Below are 23436 nucleotides of genomic sequence, written 5' to 3'. Positions count from 1 at the left end.
TACCATCTGAACACACACACACCATCTGAACACACACCATCTGAACACACACCATCTGAACACACACCATCTAAACACACACACTCCATCTGAACACACACACACCATCTGAACACACACACACCATCTGAACACACACCATCTGAACACACACCATCTGAACACACACACTCCATCTGAACACACACACACCATCTGAACACACACACAAAGATCAGATTATGTTCAGTTTCTAAGAAAATCTATTGAAGCAACTCTTCCCCTTAACTCTTTCCAAGGTGAAAATGAGGTGGCATCCACAGTATATTTTTACAAGCTATATTTAACATCCAAGGTGAGGAGCAAGCAGGGTTGAAAGCAGTACATGTTCCAAAAGCAACAATCTGTTGCACACTTCCTTCAAGGCTCTGCACATAGGCAGTTGTGCCTGCACACAAATCGGTGCACCACAAAGCAACAGCTGTCCGAAGACAGGGGAATGTTTTTCCCGTCTCTTATAAATGCATGCAGCCTACACGTGTATATTTACACAAGTCTGCTTTCCCTGGAGGGAGGAAAAATTCAGACTTATTGACGTTGTTTCTGACCCTCAAACTGAACTTGATACTATCAAAGTATGCTTTAATTAAAGATTAGGTCTAAATTATTTTTTACTTAAAGTCTGGTTCTGAACAAATGCCTTCACTGTTCAATTAAAAATAATGTATGGTATTAAATAAGCAAAGGCAGCACACATTGTCACTTCCCTCTGTATTTGTCACAGTGAGCACTTCTGACAGATGTTTCCTTTCTTCAAATATGCTAGGGGGTGCTTGAACCTTGGTGATTTAAAAAATAGACATTAAACCCATAGCTGCTGCTCATAAGATCCACCGAAAATACATGTACAGCACTATACCATGAAGAGAGCAAATGGCTACTTAACTATCTCCCAACTCCAAGCCATGCTGATACCCATAGACCCATGTATTTTGCTAATTTAGAAATACATTTGTGAAGGGTTAGGTCAGGCTGGGTTTTAGATACCTTTAAGGAACACGCATCCCTGGGACTCGTAATTCACAGGAATGTGTTCCCTCCATGTTGGTTACCTATTTGTGAAATACCTAGTTAAGGCATTTGCTAAGATGTGGGAGGAAGTTTCTTTGAATTAAAGGTGGATTCTAAGGCTGGAGAGGTAGCCCAGCAGTTAAGAGCATGTAGGCTGTTCTTCCAGAGGTCCTGAGTTCCATTCCTGGCACCCATATGGCAGCTCACAGCTGTCTATAAGGGTAGTCCCAGGGATCTATTACCCTTTTGTGCTGTGCACGTGTGCATGCAGATGAGAGCACCTACATGTATAAATAAATCTTTTTAACAGATTCTAATAGTTAAAATAACTGGCTTTCACAACTGGTGATGCTGTGTTTAAACAGTTGTAATAACAGATCTATGTGCTTCAAAAAGGATTTTAAGAACTGTGATAATATATTTAGGCATAAAACTCTAGGATGCTTTTACATAAACTTACATGCAAAATCAAAAACATTTTTAGTTTTATTTTGCTAATCTTTCCTTCAGTATACTTAATTTCACACGCAACATAAGCATCGGGTGTATAGGTAGATAGAAACATTTTGATTTGCAGTTCTCAAAGTCTCTTGAGAGTAAGAGACATCCCTAAGAGCAATAGTGGAAAGCAACATAAAGATTTCCATTATAACAGGCTAAGCTAGTGTTTGGACATTCTGGCTTCAATGCTGTCAATATAAGCCTAATAATTTAACATAATTCTTTTTTGTTTGTTTGTTTGTTTGTTTTTCAAGACAGGGTTTCTCTGTGTAGCCCTGGCTGTCCTGGAACTCACTCTGTAGACCAGGCTGTCCTTGAACTCAGAAATCTGCCTGCCTCTGCCTCCCGAGTGCTGGGATTAAAGGCGTGAGCCACCATGCCCGGCTTTAACATAACTCTTACTTTCCATTTTAAGATGCTTATATTTTGAAATATAAATCTTATCATTCAAATAATTTTTAAATACCAGACTTCTTCAATAAAAGAATATTCTGACTCCAATTGTAAAGCTCTCAAGGACTCCACTCAGAATATTCCCAGGTCCAGGAAGGTCCAGAAAGTCACACAAGTGAGGAAGTGACTAAGATAAATGGACAAGCACAACTGTGTGCAGCTAAAAGCACCACAGGCACAAAGGCCCGGAGCTATGTGGGCAGGTCTACATGGACTTGAGAAATCAGAGCTGCTGGCAAGCAAGAGCTCTAGGTTGTAAAGTGGTTTAAGTAAATATTGGTTCAGTCTTTGTCTTTAACAGTAACACATTAGAGCAGGTGGAGAGCTGGCTCATTCAGTAAAGTGCAAGAGGTCCTGCATTCGAATCTCCAACACCTACATAAAGCCCAGGCCTGGAACATCTTTACAGTTTAGGGGGTGGGGATGGGTGGTTCCCTGAAGCTCACTGTCTGCCAACCTAGGCAAATTGATGAGATCTAGGCTCAGAGAAGAACCCTGGCTCAAAAACGTCTAAACAAACAAAAAACAAACACAAACACAAAAGGTGTAGAGAAACTGACAGACAAGGACACCAAAAATCAATCTCTAGCCTCCACATGCACACATATGCACACACACACAGAGGAAAACAATACATATTAGAACAGGTAAGAAATAGAAATAAGTCTCCAAATATTGATAAATATGGAGTTCCTAGAACTCATACACTAAAAACAGGAAGTGAAAAATGAGGCCGCATAGCACAATAATTTGATACATTACAAAATTAAATATACAGTCCAATCCATGCACAGAAAATTTCCAAGGTCAAATGAAAGTCTACACCCAAAAGAAACTTTACCTGGGTGTTTATAATGTGGTAATTGTAATCACGAAATACTTAAGGCAACCACATATATCTCAAGTGGGATATAGATAAACAACCTGTAACATATACGTATTATACATGTGTATTATACATACACACACACCCTAAGAACGCGATTGTGCAATGAGAAGAAATGAGCCATTGATATACTAAACATGAATGGGTCTCAAAAGCATTAATTGAAATTAGGTACATTTTAAAAGAAACCTACAATGTGCTTCTATTTGTGTACTATTTTGGCAAAAGGGCCATAGTGACAGAAACTAGATCACGACTCACCAGGAACTTGAGGTGGGTTGACTTCAAAAAGGGAATTGTGGCAGATAACGGAGTGTTCTGTGTCCTTATTCTCATGGTACTTGTAGCACTGTATATACATCTCAAACTTAAACTATTCACTCAGAAGGATACATTTAACTATAAAAGGTGTTTGTTTGTTTGTTTGTTTGTTTGTTTTGAGACAGGATCTCTTTTTTGCCCTGGCTATCCTGGAACTTGATATGTAGACTAGGCTGTCCTGGAACTCACAGAGATCTGCCTGCCTCTGCCTCCCAAGAGCTGGTATTAAAGACATGTGCCACCATACCAGGCTAAAAGCTGTTCCTTGATTTAAACAACAAATAATTGAAACCAATTTATTGTTAAATGTATACAAAATATATGTATAGTATAAAATGTTTAAGCATTTTATTCTATGCTATGTAATATTTGCTTTCTAGCTTTAATCATAAAGACAATCTTAACATAACTCAAATAAATTTAAATACATTTAAAAGACTTAAGAATAACTTAATAATTCTTAGAGCCTGGCGTGGTGGTGCACGTCTTTAATCCCAGCTTTCGGGAGGCAGAGGCAGGTGGATTTTTGAGTTCGAGGCCAGCCTGGTCTACAAAGTGAGTTCCAGGACAGCCAGGGCTATACAGAGAAACCCTGTCTCAAAAAACCAAAAACATAAAAACCCAAATACTCGATAGTATGGCAAAGATTATAAACATTAGTGACAACCTACTTGCTTGATCTCGGCCTTAGCCTTTTACTAGGTATTCAACACTGGCCAAGTGGCCCAATCCTGGAACCCCATCCTCAGCTTTTGTAAAGGCAAACTGAGAATAAACCTGTAAAGCGCTCAACACATGAAAAGTGCCATGTGCTGCCTGCTACTTATGAAATAGTTGATATGAAATAGTGGAGTTTTAGAATTACCTGTAGTTAAAGTGACTGAAATTTAACTATAAAAGTCTCTCACAGGAATTTGGACTTAGAATCAGTCTGCATAGAATAGCAAAGATAGGACAAAAAAGGAGAGGCTCAGTGGTCTGGTCTGTGAACCTCAGTCTTCTCACACACTGTTGGGCATCACCTGCTCTGCTGCCAGCCGGGGCTGTCCAGGTGAGCAACAGGCTAACTAGAAAGATGTCTCCAGGCGTCTCTGCACAGCCACAGCCCACCTAACCTCCCTATGTCTGTGTGCCTCTCAAAGCAGGGAAGCCTGGATAGTTAGGAACCTTTTCTACCAACAGTGTGTCCTGGGTTCTTTATCATCTTTTTTGCATGTCAATTAAATGCTGGTGTGTTTTTGTTTGTAAATACAGGAATCTGTCCTTGAAGGAATCTGAAAGCTTGCTAACAAAAAACGATATCCATGAACCTCACCTTCTCCAAAACCCAAAAGTAAAGGAAAATTTGTCTGAGAAAAAGGAGTAAATTCAGCCTCGAGTGATTTGATTTCTTCATAGAACTAGGCAACAGCATGTTTTGAGGGTTTGTAGACTTCACTTATCTCGGTCTGTAAGTTGTTTGTTTCTTTATAGAATCTGAGACTTTGCTTTATGTGCGTGAATTCTGGGATCTATTTACTTTATTAGCTGTTAAATAAAATTTACCAGGAAATAAAATGTGGTTTCTTATTATGTGGTTTCTTATTCAACACAAGTCCTTTTGAATCAAGGAAATCTGAGTGTGCTTTCTAAAGCCTAAAGCCCATTACAGTCTTAGAATCACCGTGATTCACTGACAAGTCCACGTTCCGGTCCATCGTGGTATAAAAAGTCCTACGTTGCTAGCTTACTGCTTGGTATTCCCGACGTGGAAAGTTAGAAATCTGCAGCGAAATGTTCGCGAATCTATACTCGTCCTGCCCTCTGTGACATTTCATATCTGATACTCAGAACCTTCAAAGAGGAAACCGCTCTGATTCCTATCCCGGTTCAGAGAATCTGGCTGGGCTGAGGCGAGAACCGCGTCCGCCACGGGCTGCAGCACTGAGTCCCGCCGGCGCCGGGGCCAGCGTGAGCCTGTGGGCGAGCGGGTGCCGAGGCGGCAAGGTGGCCGTGGCGGTGGTGGGTCTCTAGGTCACGGTGTACTGAGGAAAGGCTTCTACTGCAAGAATCACCTTGTAGAATTAAAGGCGGACAGGGACGCACACTCGACGGCTCTGCTCCTGAAATCCCGCTGTACTAAACCGCGGGGTCCCGTCCCAGCTGGACCACTGTAAACTACTCTCAACCTTCCGGCCAGAGGGGGCGGGGCCAGGCGTCCGCCCCACCCCCGAGCGGTTTGATTGATGAGTCTGTCCGCCGAGGGGGCGGCTCCGGGACGCCGCTGCCCCTAACCCAAGGGCTCGGGTGGGAGACCCTCTCGGCCCGACGTGGCTTTGCTGGCTTCGGACGCCCACATAAAAGGCGGCGCAGAGCCTGGACAAGGATGGAGTGACCCGCTCGACGCCCTTGGCCGCCTAGCCCTGCTCAGCCGAACCCCGCACGGCCGCTGCGCGGGGGAGGAAAGGTGAGGTGACGCCAAGTCCGAGGTGAGTCCCGCAGCCCCGTTTCCCCGGGCGGGCGGGCGGGCAGGGTGTGTCAGCGGGGACCGGAGGCTGAGTCCTGGGCGCCTTCAGGAGCAGTTCAGCACCTGGGGACTCGAGGGCGAGGGCGAGGCCGGGGCTCAGGGCCGCCCGCTCCTTTGCAGTGCACGCCGGGGAAATCGGAGCGGGAGTCGCCATGGAGCGCGGCCGTGCCGCTAGCAGCCCACGCAGCGCGGAGTCCGCCCCGCCGCCCGCCGCCGCCCGCGACTGGAGCCCAGGACCGACCGGGACCGGGCCAACAGGCCTCAGCGGGGTCGCGGCGCGCTCCGGGGGTGGCCGTCCAGCCGCCGCGAACGCCGCGCGGGAGCGCAGCCGTGTGCAAACCCTGCGACACGCCTTCCTGGAGCTGCAGCGCACGCTGCCGTCGGTGCCGCCAGACACCAAGCTGTCCAAGCTGGACGTGCTGCTGCTGGCCACCACCTACATCGCCCACCTCACCCGCAGCCTGCAGGACGACACCGACGCGCCGGGAGACCCCGGTCTGGGCGCCTTGCGAGGCGACGGCTATCTGCACCCAGTTAAGGTAGGCAACTCTTCTGGGCTCGGAGCCCTCGAGTCACACTGTCACCGCCTGAGCAGATCCCACCGAGCTGGCATTCCTCCCAGCCACCTGGGCGATGGTGACAAGGTCCCCACTGCAAGAGGCTGCTGCTTAACAGTTTGCAATCTGGAGGCTGGAGCGTTTAATTCTACCTGGGCTCGCACACAAATTTCTCAAGCTTGGTAAAGATTTTCGGTCTTTCAGGGTGAAAAATAGGTCGGCTGTTGTACCTTCTGACTACCTGGTAACAACTAAGTTACATTCATGCCTTCGAGTGTCAAGTGTCTTTAACTTAAAGAGTTGCATTCCTACTGTCTTTTTCTTGAGCTAATCCAAAAGCTTCATGAATTAAACGGAATCGTGGAACTAATTCTTGGCCCCTAAAGTAATTATATATATATATAAAAAACCTGCCAAAATCATTAAAAACAAATGAAAGCATTCTGCATCCCCATAGAGTACAATTTCAATCACAGTTAAATCTTGTGGAATATACAGCCACCAAGAATGTTAGGAAAAAACCCATGTTTCCTTTAACTGTCATATTAGATTGCGTGTATGTTGAGTGAATTGGTCTGTATTCAGATTAGCCAAGAGAAACCATTTTGCATGATTTCTTTACATATAGGTGAAGTGGTCTTGAGTGGGACTTGCATTTTCACCGTAGTGCAGTGGTCTCTGCATCATCTTCTAGATTTCTTCTGAAACCTTCAATTGATCTTTCTCTTCAAAATGAAGAATATCTCTGTTTTCTCGATTTAAGTGTGCAGATTTGTGTCACTCTGTTCTGAAGTATTTGAACACAAATTCACACAATTAGAACTTGATCTTAAGTATCTAAGTGTTGAATAGATTATGAGTTAACAAAAATGAGGAACAACATTTTGTTGAAATGTAATAAAAACATCCTCTAATTTTATTTGTGTTTAAAATTATAGAGTGCATCTTAACAAAACTTACTTTGAAAATACTATTGACATGGTGGTAGACTTAAAACAGTTTAAATGTTAAGTGTGAAAACCTAAATTTATTTATAATAATAATAGAACTCATTCCATCCCCGAGTTTTATAGCTGAAAAGTCACTCATTACAATTTAGAGTTTTGTATTACAGTGAGCATTAAATTAATGGGATCCAGCTACCTCACTAATAGTTATCTCTGACTTGATGTTTGCCATATATCCCAAGAATGTCTATTTGAACATTAAGATTTCAATATCATAAGTAGAAGCTAAATGCCTCCCTCATAATTGATAAAATTTAGAAGGAGATCAAGTCATTCACCTCAGTGTCAAACAAGGCTTTCTTGATTGCAAAATGCTGGAGACATCGGGGTTAGAAAGAAACAGGCAGAGCAAACTAGCACTGCACTTGACTCTCATTAAAGTAGGACTTCTGTTGACTGCCACAAAAAGTGACTTTCCGGGGGATAGCACATTCTCACTTACTAACATTTTTATTCTTGTTTCTTAGTTTTCTTTGACATATAAAAAATTCCCCCGTTTGTGAGAGATGGTGCTGCACATTGGGGTGTGTGTGTGCGCTAATGTTCAAATGATGCTGCCCCGAACAACTGCAGCCACACTCCAGTCAGAGTGACATTGGCCATGGTGCTGTAAACGTACAAAATCATTTATTCATGCACATTACAAAACATTAAGTACATTATCATTATCTATAGTCACCTACCACAAGACAGAAAGCCCAAACTCCAAAGTGCAGGCTGCTTTGTGAAGTTGCCTGCCATTGCTGTTCTGGGCCTACCTAATCCTTCTAATGCCACTTTTAGCGATGTCTATTTTGTATATAACTGAGCACTTCTTCTTCAATGTTTTAAAGTTAATTTTACTTTAGGATTCGCTTGGAATTAAAATACAGTTAGACTTTCTCCATTTCAGCGATAGTCAGTCTCCTTAACTTCTTGCGGTTCTTGTCAAACACTCAAGTATGTTATTTTTACAGTTATAATTCAAAGCCTTTGCTTGTATCACTAGTATTGCTAAAAAGTCTTCATATTGTCCTATAGACTTTGTAATTTTAATCCTTACTAGCTAAATAAATCTCATTAGCATTAATGTATCTTAAAGTGTAAATATTGTATACCTTCACTGTCTGTCATAGGTACTAACTTTCAGATTCTTACTTAAGTACTCTCTTTTCAGAAGTGGCCCATGCGATCAAGACTGTATATCGGTGCAACTGGCCAGTTTCTGAAACATTCTGTCTCTGGAGAAAAGGCAAGCCATAGCAACACTTCAACGGCCTCACAGCCGTAGGTGTGTGGTGGGGTCTGGCAGAGCGGTGGCTATTGTTTTTAAAGACTGTGAAATAATTGTACTTATTGCATTGGACCTAACAAACACTGTTTCTGAAAGTTTACATTGGAACCTGTAGTGGAATATCAAAATCTGTATAAATAAATGTGGAATAGAATAATCAGCCCTATATAAAAATATATAGCTTATTTAGTCGTTGTGTCAATAGTAAAGAGAAGCTATTCACAAAAAAGGAACACACACACAAGCATAGAGTTGTACTCACCCAGACAATGCATACACTGTCTGTTACAAACTGATGTTTCCTTTTAGTTTTAGGTGACATGATGGTATGTCTATAACCCCAGCATTCCAAGATACAGAGACAGGCAGATCTCTATAAGTTCAAGGCCAGCCTGCTCTACATAGAGAGTTTGAGGCCAGCCAGGACTACATAGTGAAACCCTGTTTCAAAAAATAAATTAATTAAAAAAATAATAAATAAAATGTTTATATTAGTATTCAATTTTTGTGAAAGCCAGCATGTACTTTGAGTTGGCTATTTCAGTTAGAAAATATAGGATCATTATTCAGCTTGTGTGTATGAATGTGTGTGTGTGAAAATTGTTGCAACTTTTATCTATAGTTATTTTTTGCAGATAGAAACTGTATATGGAGTATTAGAAATGTTTTGGTTTTTTTATAAAACATGGTATGATCACCTTTCAAGAGGTTAGTCAATGTTAAGATCTAACCAAGCAGGCCAGTATGAGCAGAGGCTCAGGAGACACTGGCTGGCAGGGTTCATCTCTCTTCTGGCAACACCATATCCATCCTGCCTCTTTTCCCAGCCTGGATAGTTAGGCAGCCAGGAAGTGGCATTTTCAGCACTGATTTGGGAGTTCTGCCTGTGATCTGAACCATGAGAGAGTCTACAGACACAGATAAACTCAGGCTTGAGTCTGCCCCTTGATGAACCAGCTGCCCTTTCTTGCTGCACCACACACCAGCACAGGCCCAGAAAATACCTTCTCTTCTGACCATACCAACCGTTTGTGTTCAGGAAGAGTCACTGGAAAATCAGTTTGGGATGGCTTAGTGGGTAAAGGTGCTTGCCACCGAGCCTGACATGATGTGTTCAGCTCCACAACCTACCCTGGAAAGAGAGAACTGACTCCTGAATGTTGGCCTCTGACCTCCACTTGATGGTATGCACATCCTACAACACAGAAAACAAATAAACGTAATAAAGGAAGAACACTCAGAGAAGGTGTTAGCAGAGCTCTGACTTTGATTACACCGGCTTTAACTTCCTGTCATTACAAAGGTTCTAAAAACAAATAAGATAAGTTTTTTTTTTCTGATATTTAATTTGGTTGTTGAATATGCTAACAGATTTTACAAAGTTGGAAAATCTCAGAAGTCCCATATGGCCAGAACCATCAGTACACAGGATTTGGGGGAAAACATTACTGAAACCCCAAAATGGAATATACAGAGATGAGACCTTAACCCCATTCCTTTGTTAACATGTCCCCTTTACCTATTGTAGCTTTTTGATTCCCTCTTCCAGTTGTGAAGTTTATTCATTTCTTGAGAACCCAGTTTTAACATTGCTGAACTCAATTTAAGATTGGCAAGGAACGTTGTGGCGCACGCCTTTAATCCCAGCACTTGGGAGGCAGAGGCAGGTGGATTTCTGAGTTCGAGGCCAACCTGGTCTACAGAGTGAGTTCCAGGACAGCCAGGGCTACACAGAGAAACCCTGTCTCGAAAAATCAAAACAAACAAACAAAAAGATTGGCAAGGAAAAAGATGTATTAGTGGACTTGGCTGAATTTATGTAACAGTCAAAAACCCTACTCTCTTGCCGCTCAGTTTTCCAATCGCTTGCGGCAGTGAAGTTAAAGATCAGGGGACTGCCAAGCCTACTGCTGGATGATTCAACTTGTGGCCATGTTGGTTTATATCTGATAGTTTGTAAGTGTTATTTATTTTAATCTTCCTTTATATGTGACTGATGAAGTCTTTCTACATGTCATTTGCTTTCTACACATTACCATAGAACACGGTTGTTGTGTGCACTTAAATTTCTATGAATACATTCATCCACTCATTTAATATTAAAGAAAAAGTAAAATATGATTTGGACTCAGCCATTCACTGTTAACTTCATTTGTACAGGTGGTGGTAGCATAGTTTGTATCATAAGGAATGGAATTAAATTTTTTTTGTTTGAAGTAAATAATAACCGCATGGTTTATTGTCTTCATAACAAAAGTGGCTTCGGACTAAGTGGATCATTTGGCCCTTTCTCTTACTGCCACCCCCCCGCCCCGTTCCCAGTGCTCCTGTCTCCTCTCAGTCAGTGTTCTCTTTGATCTGCAGTCAGGCCCATTCACTAGGCCTTCAGCACAATCGTCTTCATAAGTTTAACTCTCTGCAGCAGAAAATAGGTATAGTCTGCTTACCATGGCCAATACACCTCCAGTCACAGTGCCCTTGTCCTGAGCACGCACAGAATCTCGGCCTTCTTGTACTTGGTGGGGCTGGCCCTTGCCAGGTTATCTGAAGAAAGGCTGGAGAGGCTTAGGAACCGTCACCATGCCTATTAGCACAGACACGATCAGGCCCGATGTGAAACTGTCCAACGTTCTTTAAAGTTACCTTAAATAGGCCCGCAAACACTAGTGTAGCAAAAACTTCACCAAATGATGTTTTTGTAGTTATGCCAACCTATTAGTTTGGCCATAATGTTATAGCATTTGTGGGGTAGGGACGGATAGGACTTTTGTTGAATTGTTACTTTTCTATATCATCCTATTAAATAGAACATTGCCTTTGATGTTGTAACTCATTTCCACTTATTCACTTACAAATGTTTCCATGTCTAAGTAGTGTAGTTTATAGCACTCTACAAATTGATAAATAGACTAGCAGCTTTAAGAAGATTGGAAACAATCCCAGAGAAGTTGCATCTTTTTAACTACAAGTTCAAAAGGGCAGGCTGCTTTAATTCATGATATAGATGAATGGGTACTACTAAGATAAAATGCCAATGTGAAAACTAGCCTATTAAATGTACACTTGTCTCTTTGTGTAGCTTGAACATGGTGGGTGAAATAGTGCTGAGGGAAGGTACCGCCTCAGTGTCCACGCTCACTGTGATGTCCTCAGCACTGTGGACACAATGACTGGTATATCTGGGTCATATAATCTACACAAGAAACCCTCAGTTAATTCTTTTGCTTCATGAAGCTCTCCCACTGGAATTTCTCATTTAAATTTTATTTATAATGATCATGGGGAGGGGCAGGAAAATGCCATTTTAGAAATAAAACTAGTTGTATTTTTTCCTGACCATAAAAAAATATGTACATTACAGCTTGTTGTTATGTGAACTCCTCATCAATAAAGCTACACTATAAAGCATTTGTGTCTGCTAACTCTGCCGTCTATGTGACCAGCTATCAGACAGGAGCAACTTAAGAGAGGAAGCATTTCCTTTAGATTTTAGGAATGCGTGTGACTGACCTGGTTCCTGGTCATGCAAACTGGGACATGAGACAATTTGTCACACCCAGCGGGAAGCAACCAAGCTATAACCCTCAAAGTCCACCCCTAATGGCCAGCTAAACTCTACACCCCAAAGATTCCAACAACTTTCCAAAACATCGCCTCCTGCTGAGGACCTGATATTCAAACACAGGAGCAGGCCCATGTGGTATGTTTCACATTCCAATTAGAACAGTATCTCTGCGCACTTGTCTACAGAGTTACAGAAGGATGAAGTAGAAGGAAGTCCAGTTGTGGAGGAGAGGAGAAAAGAAAGGGGCTCCTCAGCCGGGTGTGGTGGCGCACGCCTTTAATCCCAGCACTCGGGAGGCAGAGGCAGGCGGATTTCTGAGTTCGAGGCCAGCCTGGTCTACAAAGTGAGCTCCAGGACAGCCAGAGCTATAAAGAGAAACCCTGTCTTGAAAAACCAAAAAAAAAAAAAAAAAAAAAAAAAAAGAAAGGGGCTCCTCTCTGGTCCATAGTGCTTGCTAATGAAGAGTGGCTTTGCATTTTCACAACACAGAAATTAAAACAACAATAAAACTAGACATAGCAATCAGCGGTTAGTGTTAACGTGAACAGTCACTTTCTTACTGGTTCATGGACACTTATTTTTTTAAATTAGAAGAAACTGTAAAAGAGCAGGCATAATGGCACATGCCTTTAATCCCAGCATGGAGGAGTCAGAGGTAGGCAGATCTCTGAGCGCTTGAGGCCCATCTGATCTACATAGTGAATTCCAGGATAGCCAGAGTTATACAGTGAGACCTCGGGTCGCTGAGAAATAAACAAAAGGAAGAAAGAGAAACTGCAAAAGAAAAATTACTTCTGGTTGACCCTATTGAAATGTACAGCTGATTATTTTGCTTGAAATTTTCTCTTATTTTGAATTCAATAATTTCTCTTTCTCAAAAGGCCTCATTTTATATTCATGAAGGGAACCACTGATTTTTATTTAAAGAGACAGTATTCAAGCACTAGAAGTTCATTTTTCTAGGGGGCAGACAGGCAGTTAACGTCAACCGTTTTTTCCATGGGTCTCAGTGTCTTTCTGAGGAAATCTTTACAGGTAAAATGGCTCTGACGTGGTCACACAAACCACTCATCAATTGGTGGCTCACTCTTACTTGTCATTAGGATAAGCCAAGTTGTTGGTTATGTGTTGGCTGTTCATAAAACAGTTTGTTCTGTTCTTCTGGCAAGAGCTATAAATCAGATTCCTCTGATCCAAAGCTATATGTTAGCTTTTGGGGAGATGGCTTCAGCAAAGCGCTCTTTTCTATGTGCTTTCCCAAATCAGATCAATTATTCATTTTATTTGAAAAAGTAGATTTTGCTCTAATCTGGTAATAAATCATTTTCTTAAAGTCATTGCTGGAGGGTTTCCAGCAGGCTTCTGGATAATACTGGGTAATACTGGTGTAGTGTTGCTGTCTTTCCTCCAAGCCGCATACTTGGGAGGTTTGGTTTGGTTTTTCGAGACAGGGTTTCTCTGTGTACCCCAGGCTGTCCTGGAACTCACTCTGTAGACCAGGCTGGCCTCGAACTCAGAAATCCTCCTGCCTCTGCCTCCCAAGTGCTGGGATTAAAGGCGTGCGCCACCACTACCCAGCCCATACTTGGGAGTTTCTGTTTTTTCCTTTGTTCCTGTAACTTAAAAAAAAATACCAAACAACTAAAGTTCCAAAGTTTTGAAAGAACCCAAGAGAAACATAAGATGTGTATCTCAGAGAAACAACTGTCTACTTGTATAGTGGTGGCTGGTAGTCTTACATGTGACTTTTGTACTGGAAAATCCTGTAAAATTCTGAAATCCTGTAGATTCCCTTCCTGCAGGCTGGGAGCAGCACACAGATGGGAAGGCAGCACAGTTGGGAATATTCTTGCCTAACTACATAAACCCAGAAGGATTTCCATTCCTGTTTATACAAGTCGTAGTTTCAACTCCGAGAGACCAGTTCACTGAAATACACATCAGTCACTCGAATGCTCCATTATAAACTATGCCATAGCATTTAACTCTCAGAAGCTTTTAAATTGTAAGCTGGAGAATTGCTTAAAGATTATGTCAATAGTCACTTCCTGTGCATATGAATGAATGTGACTGAGAAACCTCACATACACCTCTGCCCTCTGGAACCAAGCAGGCCGAGGGAGGCGATGGATCTTACCTACTTCCTTAGATGTGTATGGACATTGCAAACAGTGGGAACTCCATGAAACTTGACTGCAAACATTAGAATTTTCAAATAAATACTGAAGTTTGATTTAATTGTTAAAGTATATAAGCCACCTCAATTCTCTCTGTAGATGAATACATATACCCTGTGGAACAAAAAACTCCTTGACATTAAAGTTGCCATACTGGTAAAGAGCCAGGAGGTGGTGCCACACCTTTATTCCCAGCACTTGGAAGGCAGAGGCAGGCAGATTTCCATGAATTCATAGGTCAGCCTGGTCTACAGAGCCAGTTCCAGGACAGCTGGTAAAAACCTGTTTACACTCTGTAACCTCACGGCTGTCAGCCCAGCTGCTGGAGTCATGTGACACCAGCTAACAGCTAAATGAAAATCAGTATACAACAGTAGAGACAGGAGTGTTGAGGGAAGGTAAACAGTGGGGAACTCTGCAGAGACATAACAGGCTACAGGTGTGATTGCATTTTGGGGATGGGGTTGAGGGGGGACACGCAAGAAGCTGTCTAAGAGGCAGACCAAAACTAGGCTCGACCTAGTTACACCTGGCCAAGAAAGCAGCAGCATTCAGTGACACTTAGTCCTGTTTCCTCTCCATCCACCCAGAGTCTAGAGTGAGTGAAAATGGAAATACCTTAACATAACACAAGCCTGCTTCAGTAAACCACAGTCTCTCCTCTTCCCATAACCTCCCCAGACCTGTAACCATGAGCTCCAGCCACTGAAAGGTTCTGCCCACAGCTTGCTTAGAGTAGGGTCCTGTCTTCCTCCTGAAGCAGGGATCCAGGCCTAGTGAAACTTAGGGAGAGAAACATGAAAGGCAAACTTGATTCTAGAAAAGGATCTAGATCGCACCTACTAGGTGAGGTGGAGACCGTCAGTGAGTGAATACATCTGACGAAGACGGCAGTTTGCTCTGGAGGGGAGTGCTCACCTCTAATTGTTTCATTGGCTTTTAACTTACCTGTCTTTGGATTGAAGGCCTCCAAGGGCAGATTCCTCCTAGAATAAAATCATGCATACCTTGAAAATGCAAACTTCAAGCTGGTCATGGTGGCACACATCTTTGATCCCGACACTTGGGAGGCAGAAACAGGTGAATGTCTGAGCTTCTCTCAGTTAAAGAAAGAAAGGAAGGAAGAAAGAAAGAAAGAAAGAAAGAGAGAAAGGAAATGCAAACTGAGCAAGATAATAAACTTTCAGTTCACACTTAAGTAAGGAGTGCATGGGCCTCTGAGTCCCCAAGCTGCCTTCTGTGTATAAGGGTCAAGATGTATGGGGTTCTGAGACCGAATCCAAGACACATAAAAACCAGGCACAGAGCACATGCCCGTAATCCACTTACAGCATGGTGGCAGGTGGAGGCAGGAGAAACTCTGGAACGTGGTGGGCATCCTCACTGACGAGCATTTAGAAATCCTGTATTAGGGTTCTCTTAAAGGAGCAGACCACTGGGATGAATGCATATGTAAGAATTAATGAGACTGGAGAGGTCATTCAGCAGCTAAGCGCATGGGCTGCTCTTCCAGAGGACCAGGGTTTGATTCCTGGCACTCAAATGGTAGTTAACAACCATCTGTAACTCCACTTTCAAGAAACCCATCACCCTCTTTTAGCCTCTGCAGGCACCACACACACACATGTTATGCAGTCATGCATGCAGGCAAAACACTCATACATATAAAATGAAGGTAAAATTAAAAATAAAAAATATTAAGTCAGCTTACATTAAAATTGCAACAACAGTGGTCTCACACCTGAAAGTCTGAAAAATGGGTAGTTGCAAGGTAGCGGCCTCAGCAGTCCTGTCTGGAAGTTTCTTAGAGAGTTGTTTACCCTTAATCCATGATCAAGGATGCAGGTCCCGATATCTGTGAAGGAAGCCTCACCACAGCAGGGTGAGTTAACTCTGGGGCATGAGGGAAGGACGAGAGAACAAACAGCAAGCAGTCTACCACAGTTCTTTGGTTGAGGCACCCTGCTAATAATTCTAAAAACTAATATAATTCTATTATGTGGCAAGGTGACATTAAACCAACCAAAACAGAGACCCCTTCTCAAACAAGATGGAAGGTGAGACCTGACCTTCAAGAGTGTCTGCTGGTACCCCCATATATGCCAGCACTCAGACACACATATGTATTCATGTGCACATGTACAATTCACATGGAAGGAAGGAGAGAGGGAAGGTGGGGAAGGAGGAAAGGAGAGAAGGGGGAATTCCAGAATAACAGGAAGTCAATAAGATGTCATTGCTCACACAGAATAAGCAACAATTTATTCTGGAGGCAAACATGGCTCAGGAAATCAGATTTGGATTACCTCAAATAACATGGCTTTTTTTTTTGGTTTTTGGTTTTTTTGTTTGTTTGTTTTTTGTTTTTGTTTTTTGTTTTTTCAAGATAGGGTTTCTCTGATTAGCCCTGGCTGTCCTGGAACTCACTTTGTAGACCAGGCTGGCCTTGAACTCAGAAATGTGCCTGCCTCTGCCTCCCGAATGCTTAAAGGCGTCTCTGCCTCCCGAATGCTGGGATTAAAGGCGTGCGCCACCACGCCCTGCCAAATAACATGTTTTAGGAAAGCAACAGTTCATGAAGTTTTCATAGCAACAGAAATAAATTCATAGTAACAAATAAATGTATCAATCAGCACATTTCTTAAATACATAGGTGAAACCATCAAAAGGCTGGTTTCACACAGTAGGCAGAGTCTTGGCTATAGGATCTACAGCTAAAGGGCCTAGGATCTGGCGCGGTCTCTAAGATAGAGGTCAGCAGGCTATGAAGTACACATGATACTCCCCTAAGGATGGGTTCTATTGACTGGGACCTAAAGATAACAGTCTAGAGGAGGGGAGAGTCTGGGATAAACTTTTGGGTAAGGTCTACTGCCATAGCCACAAAGTCACCAGGTGGTAGTCAGTTGCCATATTGTAATGCTAATTCTGTAAGAAAGGTCTAGGCTTAAGAGTGAATTCTCAGCTGGGCGGTAGTGGCGCATGCCTTTGATTCCAGCACTTGGGAGGCAGAGGCAGGTGGAATTCTGAGTTTGAGACCAGCCTGGTCTACAGAGTGAGTTTCAGGACAGCCAGGGCTACACAGAGAAACCCTGTCTCCAAAAAACAAAACAAAACAAAAGAGTGAATTCTCACCTTTACAGGCTTTTATTGTACAAACCTTGTTCCTTGATTTGAAACTATTGATTAAATAAAATTGGCTACAGCCAATTACTAGAGGAATCAGAGGTAGGTGGTTGGGGTTGGAGAAAAGAGAGGAGAAAGAAGAGACCTGAGAGAAAAAGCAGGAGAGGATGAAGCCACAGTCTGAGTGTATCTTGTCCCTCAGTTCATCTGCCAGGTGAATCTGGAATTTACAACTTGTCTCACTTATTAGTCCTAAAGTTCGTCTACAGGAAGAAGGAAATCAACTTAGATCATGTTCTAATAAGCCTAATATAAGAAAAGAAGCAGAAGAATTTGGCGGCCAGGTTGAGTTTTGAATGCTGAATACTAATTGACAGAAATAATTTAAGGAGCGAAAGAAACCTACATGTGAAATGCTGTTTAAACCAAAACCAGCAAGATTCATAAATTCTTCTGAACACATGACTCGAGAGACAGAAGACACTCGCTTTCGTCTCTTTGCATTTTTAAATGTATTGGCAGGATGTGTGTGCACACTTGTGCACAGGTGCACACCTTGGTGCTTGTGTGTGAAGTTAGAGAACAATTTGAAGGAGTCGATGCTTCTCTCTTTCTACTTTTATGTGGACTCAGGGGTTGAACTCAGGTTGCCAGGCTTGCAGTGCAAGCACCTTTACCAGACAATCGCCTTTACTGCCTGAGCAATCTCACCAACCCCATTGTCTGCTTTTCTTGTGTTCTCATTTTTTTTAGGATTTATTTATTTATTTTATGTATATGAGTACACTGTAGCTGCACAGATGGTTGTGAGCCTTCATCTGGTTGTTGGGAATTGAATTTAGGACTTCTGCTTGCTCTGGTCAACCCTGCTTGCTCCGGTCCTTATTATTATAAACAAGTACACTGTAGCTGTCTTCAGACGCACCAGAAGAGGGCATCAGATCTCGATATGGGTGGTTGTGAGCCACCACGTGGTTTCTGGGATTTGATCTCAGGACCTTCAGAAATAGCAGTCAGTGCTCTTACCCACTGAGCCATCTCACCAGCCCTGCTTTTCTTGTAAAGGGTGCTTGCAATTTGCATTTTTGCCCTGTGTGGTTAGCAAGCAGATGAGAAGGGTGTGTCTGTCTTCTATTCCTCCCCAGCGCAGCAAGTTTTCCAAGGTCTTGGAGCGTGCTCACAAAGCATGACACCCTCTAGGAGGTGGGCACAGGGGTCTCTGACACATATGCATAATATACACACCGAGGATATTTAAATTCACTTTCCATGTAGCTGTAATTGCAGTCTTATGCCCTCCAGTTCCTTTCAGTTAACTTACTCCATGTCAATCACTCTATTTTCCCTTAGAGACTCCTGAGAACAGCATGCTTATTGTCCTTTAAAAAGGAAACTGGCGAAGTTTGAGAAAAGAGTCATTAATTCCTTATTGTAACTCACTGGAGGTTTAATGGGATGTTAATTGCAGGACATAATTTATATTAGACTATGATTGAGGTATAAATAACCTTACTTTAACCTTAGTTTAAAATTTTCAGCTACTTACATTCTTGACTATGTAATCATTCTTGGATAATTTTTTTAAGCACTGAGAAAAGCTGTATTATTTTCTGTAACATAACTAGGTTGGTGAAACCTAGTTCATTTAGCAGCTCAGCAAGGTCTCTAGGTTGCTTTGTTCTCTGAGGTCAATGTTCCTCCTTGCAGAAGATCAGGGAGAAACTCGGGGCATTCGTACACAGATGAGGGCAGGCCGAGGAAGAGCTACTTCCTCCCACATGTATGTACTCATCAAAAAGAAAACCATCCCCCAAAGGCTCCTAGGGACTTCTCTTCCCATTGGACAGTTGGAACAATTTTAAAACATCCTCTTAGGTTGAGAATTTCTCATGATGGGATTTAAGTAGTTGTTTTCAAAGCTTATTAACTCGAAAGTTAAGTTAAATGGAGACACAAAATCCTAGTGTTTCACATCGACAATTAAGCTGCATGGCTGTTTTAGATCCAGGCAAAAATCATAAGTAATTTAGGTAATTTTCAACAAAATTATCTCAGTAAAGTTCATGTGCTTTAAGTATTTAAGCATCAAGTTTCATCTAGATCAATGCCCTATTTTCTGACAATTCAATGTATTTTCCACAGATTTGGAATTTTAAATTGGACAAAATATATAAATGCTACGATTATCTCAATGTCAATATTATGTTTAAAAATAATCTTGCCGGAGGGTGAAAGGCTTTTATATAGGAAAGTCAAGCATTTCTGACTAGGGTCATTTATGTTTCTCTTGCATTAACTTGATTTTGACATGCTTATGACTGAGCTCCAGAGCACAAGGATGTGGCTGTTACCACCAGTTCCTACCAGTTCCCACCAGTGTTCGGTTAGAACACCTAGGAGGTCTTCAAGTCACTCTCCACTATAAGCAAAGACTGATGGCTAAAGGGATTAATTTACTAATGGGAGTTACATGTGGAAGTAACGCTTTCAGAGTCTGACCACCTGGAGAAAAATAATATCCACATGTGTTTCTAGAAATAATAACTTTCTTTTTGAGACATGGTCTCTGTATTTAGTCCTGTAACTCACCGTGTGGACCAGGCTATTCTCAAACTCACAGATATCCTCCTGCCTCTGTCTCTAGAGTGTTCGAATTAAAGGATGCACCATCATGGGGCCTGGAGAGATGGCTCAGTGGTTAAGAGCACTGACTGCTCTTCTAGAGGTTCTGACTTCAATTCCCAGCAACCACATGGTGGCTCACAACCATCTGTAATAGGATCTGATGTCCTCTTCTGGTGTGTCTGAAGGCAGCTACAGTGTAAACAGTGTACTCATATACATAAAATTAATTAATTAATTTAAAAGAATGCACCACTATACCCAGCGAAATACTAAGCTTTTAAAAAGTAATTCTGGTTCTATTACCAATGGGCAGTTGTTGTGTAGTGCTATTGTATTGAAATCATGACGTTTCCCCTGAGGTGCATTTGCAGGTGGCAGCATTGACTCAGTTTATTAGTGGAGAGGCCAGAACCTCTCACCGATCTGCTTACTGCTGGAGAGTGCTGGATCCAGTCCATGGTGCCAGAGGTGACGGCTTAAAGTTATGTTTTAAGCTTAAATTAGTGTGCTTAAGAAACCTATAGAGCAAAACCACATCTAATCCGTAAGCCCCACTTGCCCAAGGCCAAATAACTTCATAGAATGCTGGGTCAGTTGTCCATGTAAGGTAACAACTCCTGGTTTCAATTCCATAAGCAAGTTTGGTTGCCCCAACTGCACAGGATGCGCTTGATAGGCAGGAGACACGAAAGCAGGAAGTACGTCAGCGTGTATGCTTGCCCCCAGTTGGTCAAAGGTAGTACGTAGCCTTGTGGGTTTTGCCTTTATAAATGCCTGACTAATAAGTACATTCTCTGGGAATCTAGGGTACGGGCCTGGCTATTGTCTATTTCCCTGGCCAGTATCTAAAATTAGCTTCATATTTTGCTAAAAAATTGTGATAGTGGACTTATTCTTTCCCAGTGGAATTAACAGGAGGTAGAGAAAAATGGGAGAGTTTTCTATAGGCCTCGGATGCTATTTGATGACATTCTTAGCTTGGTGTTGGTGTAAGCCAGTGGTCTGCTAAGAGAATAGATTCCAAAAGGTTTTTTTTTTTTTTCTAGTAGGTACAAGATGTTAGTTCAGACAGAGAGCTGTGCAAAGAGTGGCTGTTCCAGAGGAACTAGCCTCCGGACTTGCAACATCCCAGTCTCTCCAGAGCACTGAGGTTCTAATCAGACTGTACCTGCAGACACAGCTTTTCTCATTCGCATACTGTGAGGGTGCAAACCTAACGAATTTTTAAGATTTTTGTTGCACTTTAGGTCAATTTTTGTCCATGATGTAAGTTAAGGACCCAAGTTCATCAACTGCATTTTTTTTTCCGGGCTAAGGGATACATGACCATCCTGTTTCCACAGCACCATTAGTTGGAAAGTGCCCTTTCTCCCACTGAATGTCCTTGCCAGCCTTGTCAAAAATCAGGATCCATAGGTGAGACACGGAACTCAAAGTTGTGGCTTCACAAGTTTCATTAGTTTCTTTTCTCATTGTTTCACAGAAGCAACTTAGGGGAAGAAGAGATACATTTGGGTTCGCGGCTTAAGAAGGGGCGCTGCCCTTCAGGATGGGAAGGTGCGATAGAGGGGCCCTGAGACAGCCGCTCCTATTGCGGCTGCAGGCAGTTCGCTAGAGATGGATGCTTGCATTCAGCAGGCTTCCTCTCTCTTATGCAGTCTGGAACCCAACCCAAGGGATGGTGCTACCTATTGAAAATTGGTGCTGTAAAGAAACCAAAATAGCCACTCCTTAGATGAAAAAAAAAAAAAAAAAAGGAGAGCGTTATTCCAAACTGTCAAAGGCTGTCTCCTGAGGAAGCAAGAAGTGACAAGGGAAAGATGTTCAGGGTTAAATGGGACCAGAAGAAAGTGGGCTTGTGAACTGGAGTGGAGCTTGTGAGCAGGGACTGAGGGAGCCTGGAGGCTAACTCAACTTTGTCAAGTTAGTAGGTACCGCAGTCAGAGGTTTGTTTATTTTATTTATGTGAGTACGCTGTCACACACCAGAAGAGGGCACTGGATACTGGCACAAATGCTTGTGAGCCAGCAAATGGTTGAAGTCATGACCTCTGAAGAGCAGCCTGGGCTCTTAAAGACTGAGCCATCTCTTCAGCTCCACCACAGCCACAAGTTTCTCTTGCCAGAGATACAGAGAGTGACTCCCTTTTTTACCAAGCAGGAACGTTCTTCAAGCCCTGAGGGGAATAGGGGCCTTTGTCTAAATACCCAACCTGCGGGGGAGAAACCTTTCTCAGGGGACCAGACACCAATATTCAGGGTAGGGCATCTCTACTCTCTGAAAACTCCCTCAAAGACACCCTCAGATGTATCTCTTAATGTTGGAAAACTGAAAACCACTCACACCCCAGAAACAGGTGCTCCTGTTCCCCACCTGCCTAAAATGTCTCAACATCAGTGTAACATGCATCCACTGCTGCAGTCCTCTGTGTGTGTGTGTGTGTGTGTGTGTGTGTGAGGGGGGCACACTTGCACCAGCTCATGTATGCTGCCTGGTTGGCAGATCAGTGTCTGGGAGCTCAGTTGAGACTGAAGGTCTTTCTTCCTATGGGGTCGCCCTCCTCTTCTGGTTCTTCCATCCTTTCCCTAATTCAACCATGGGGTCCCCGACTTCAGTCCAATGGTTGAGTGTAAGTATGTGGTTCTGTCTCATTCAGCTGCTGGTTGGGCATCTCAGAGGACAGCCATGCTAGGATCCTGTCTGTAAGCACATCATAGCATCAGTAATAGTGTCATGCCTTGGTGCCTCCCCTTGAGATGGATCCCAAGTTGGGCCAATCACAGGACTGCCTTTCCCTCAATCTCTTCTCCATTTTTGTTCCTGCATTTCTTTTAGACAAGAACAATTCTTGGTTGTGAGGGACCCTAAGTGCTTTTTGCAGTCCCACACTCTCCTTACAGCTTCTCCCTCCCTCCCGGCATCAAGGCTAGGCCAGGTTCCACTCTCCACTCACAGGAACATTCTTGAGTAAAGAATTCTCAGAATGTACTGACTGATAGTTTCCTGACCCTCTGGAAATTCCCAGGTAGAATTCAAATGCGTGTCATGCTTGCTAGCCAATAGACTTAAAGGTCAGTATGCTTAGCCAATAAGTTTGAACTGTAACCTTACCGATGTAACCTGAGCCCCTAAGAAGTACACAAACTGTTTATAATGGCCATTTGGGGTCACCTTCTAGTAACAGCCTTGATGTGTAAGACAATGCCTCCCTCTGTCACTGTTGCTTCAGATGATCCCGAGTGAGACACTGAGATGCAGGTCGGTGCAAAAGCAAGAGGTTTATTTTCTGCTCATCAGAGTCAACCCTCAATCAGTCCTTCTGTCCTATACAGAGTCAACCCTCAATCAGTCCTTCTGTCCTATACAGAGTCAACCCTCAATCAGTCCTT

At 42.8% G+C, this 23436-nt stretch overlaps 2 protein-coding genes across 2 annotated transcripts in view; both read left to right on the top strand.

Moving 5' to 3' along the window:
• The window catches only part of Ppp1r42 (protein phosphatase 1 regulatory subunit 42), a 40551-nt gene extending 35783 nt beyond the window's left edge, over nucleotides 1-4768 (top strand). Inside the window, exon 9 of the mRNA XM_021167540.1 lies at nucleotides 4466-4768. Within this exon, the coding sequence (XP_021023199.1) occupies nucleotides 4466-4577 (112 nt within the window). The 3' untranslated portion in view covers nucleotides 4578-4768. The remainder of the gene's footprint in view (nucleotides 1-4465) is intronic.
• An 824-nt stretch (nucleotides 4769-5592) lies between these two features.
• Tcf24 (transcription factor 24) lies at nucleotides 5593-8709 on the top strand. The gene is made up of 3 exons (XM_021167571.2): nucleotides 5593-5657; nucleotides 5838-6256; nucleotides 8438-8709. Exons 2-3 carry the CDS (start codon nucleotides 5870-5872, stop codon nucleotides 8549-8551), a joined length of 501 nt encoding a protein of 166 aa, XP_021023230.1. The 5' UTR covers nucleotides 5593-5657; nucleotides 5838-5869; the 3' UTR covers nucleotides 8552-8709.
• Nucleotides 8710-23436: the final 14727 nt, after the last annotated feature.

Source organism: Mus caroli, chromosome 1 (assembly GCF_900094665.2).
Source record: "Mus caroli chromosome 1, CAROLI_EIJ_v1.1, whole genome shotgun sequence".
In the NCBI taxonomy this organism is placed as follows: domain Eukaryota; kingdom Metazoa; phylum Chordata; class Mammalia; order Rodentia; family Muridae; genus Mus; species Mus caroli.
Note: the sequence above shows the minus strand (reverse complement) of the source record. Positions and strands in the feature narration are given on the sequence as shown.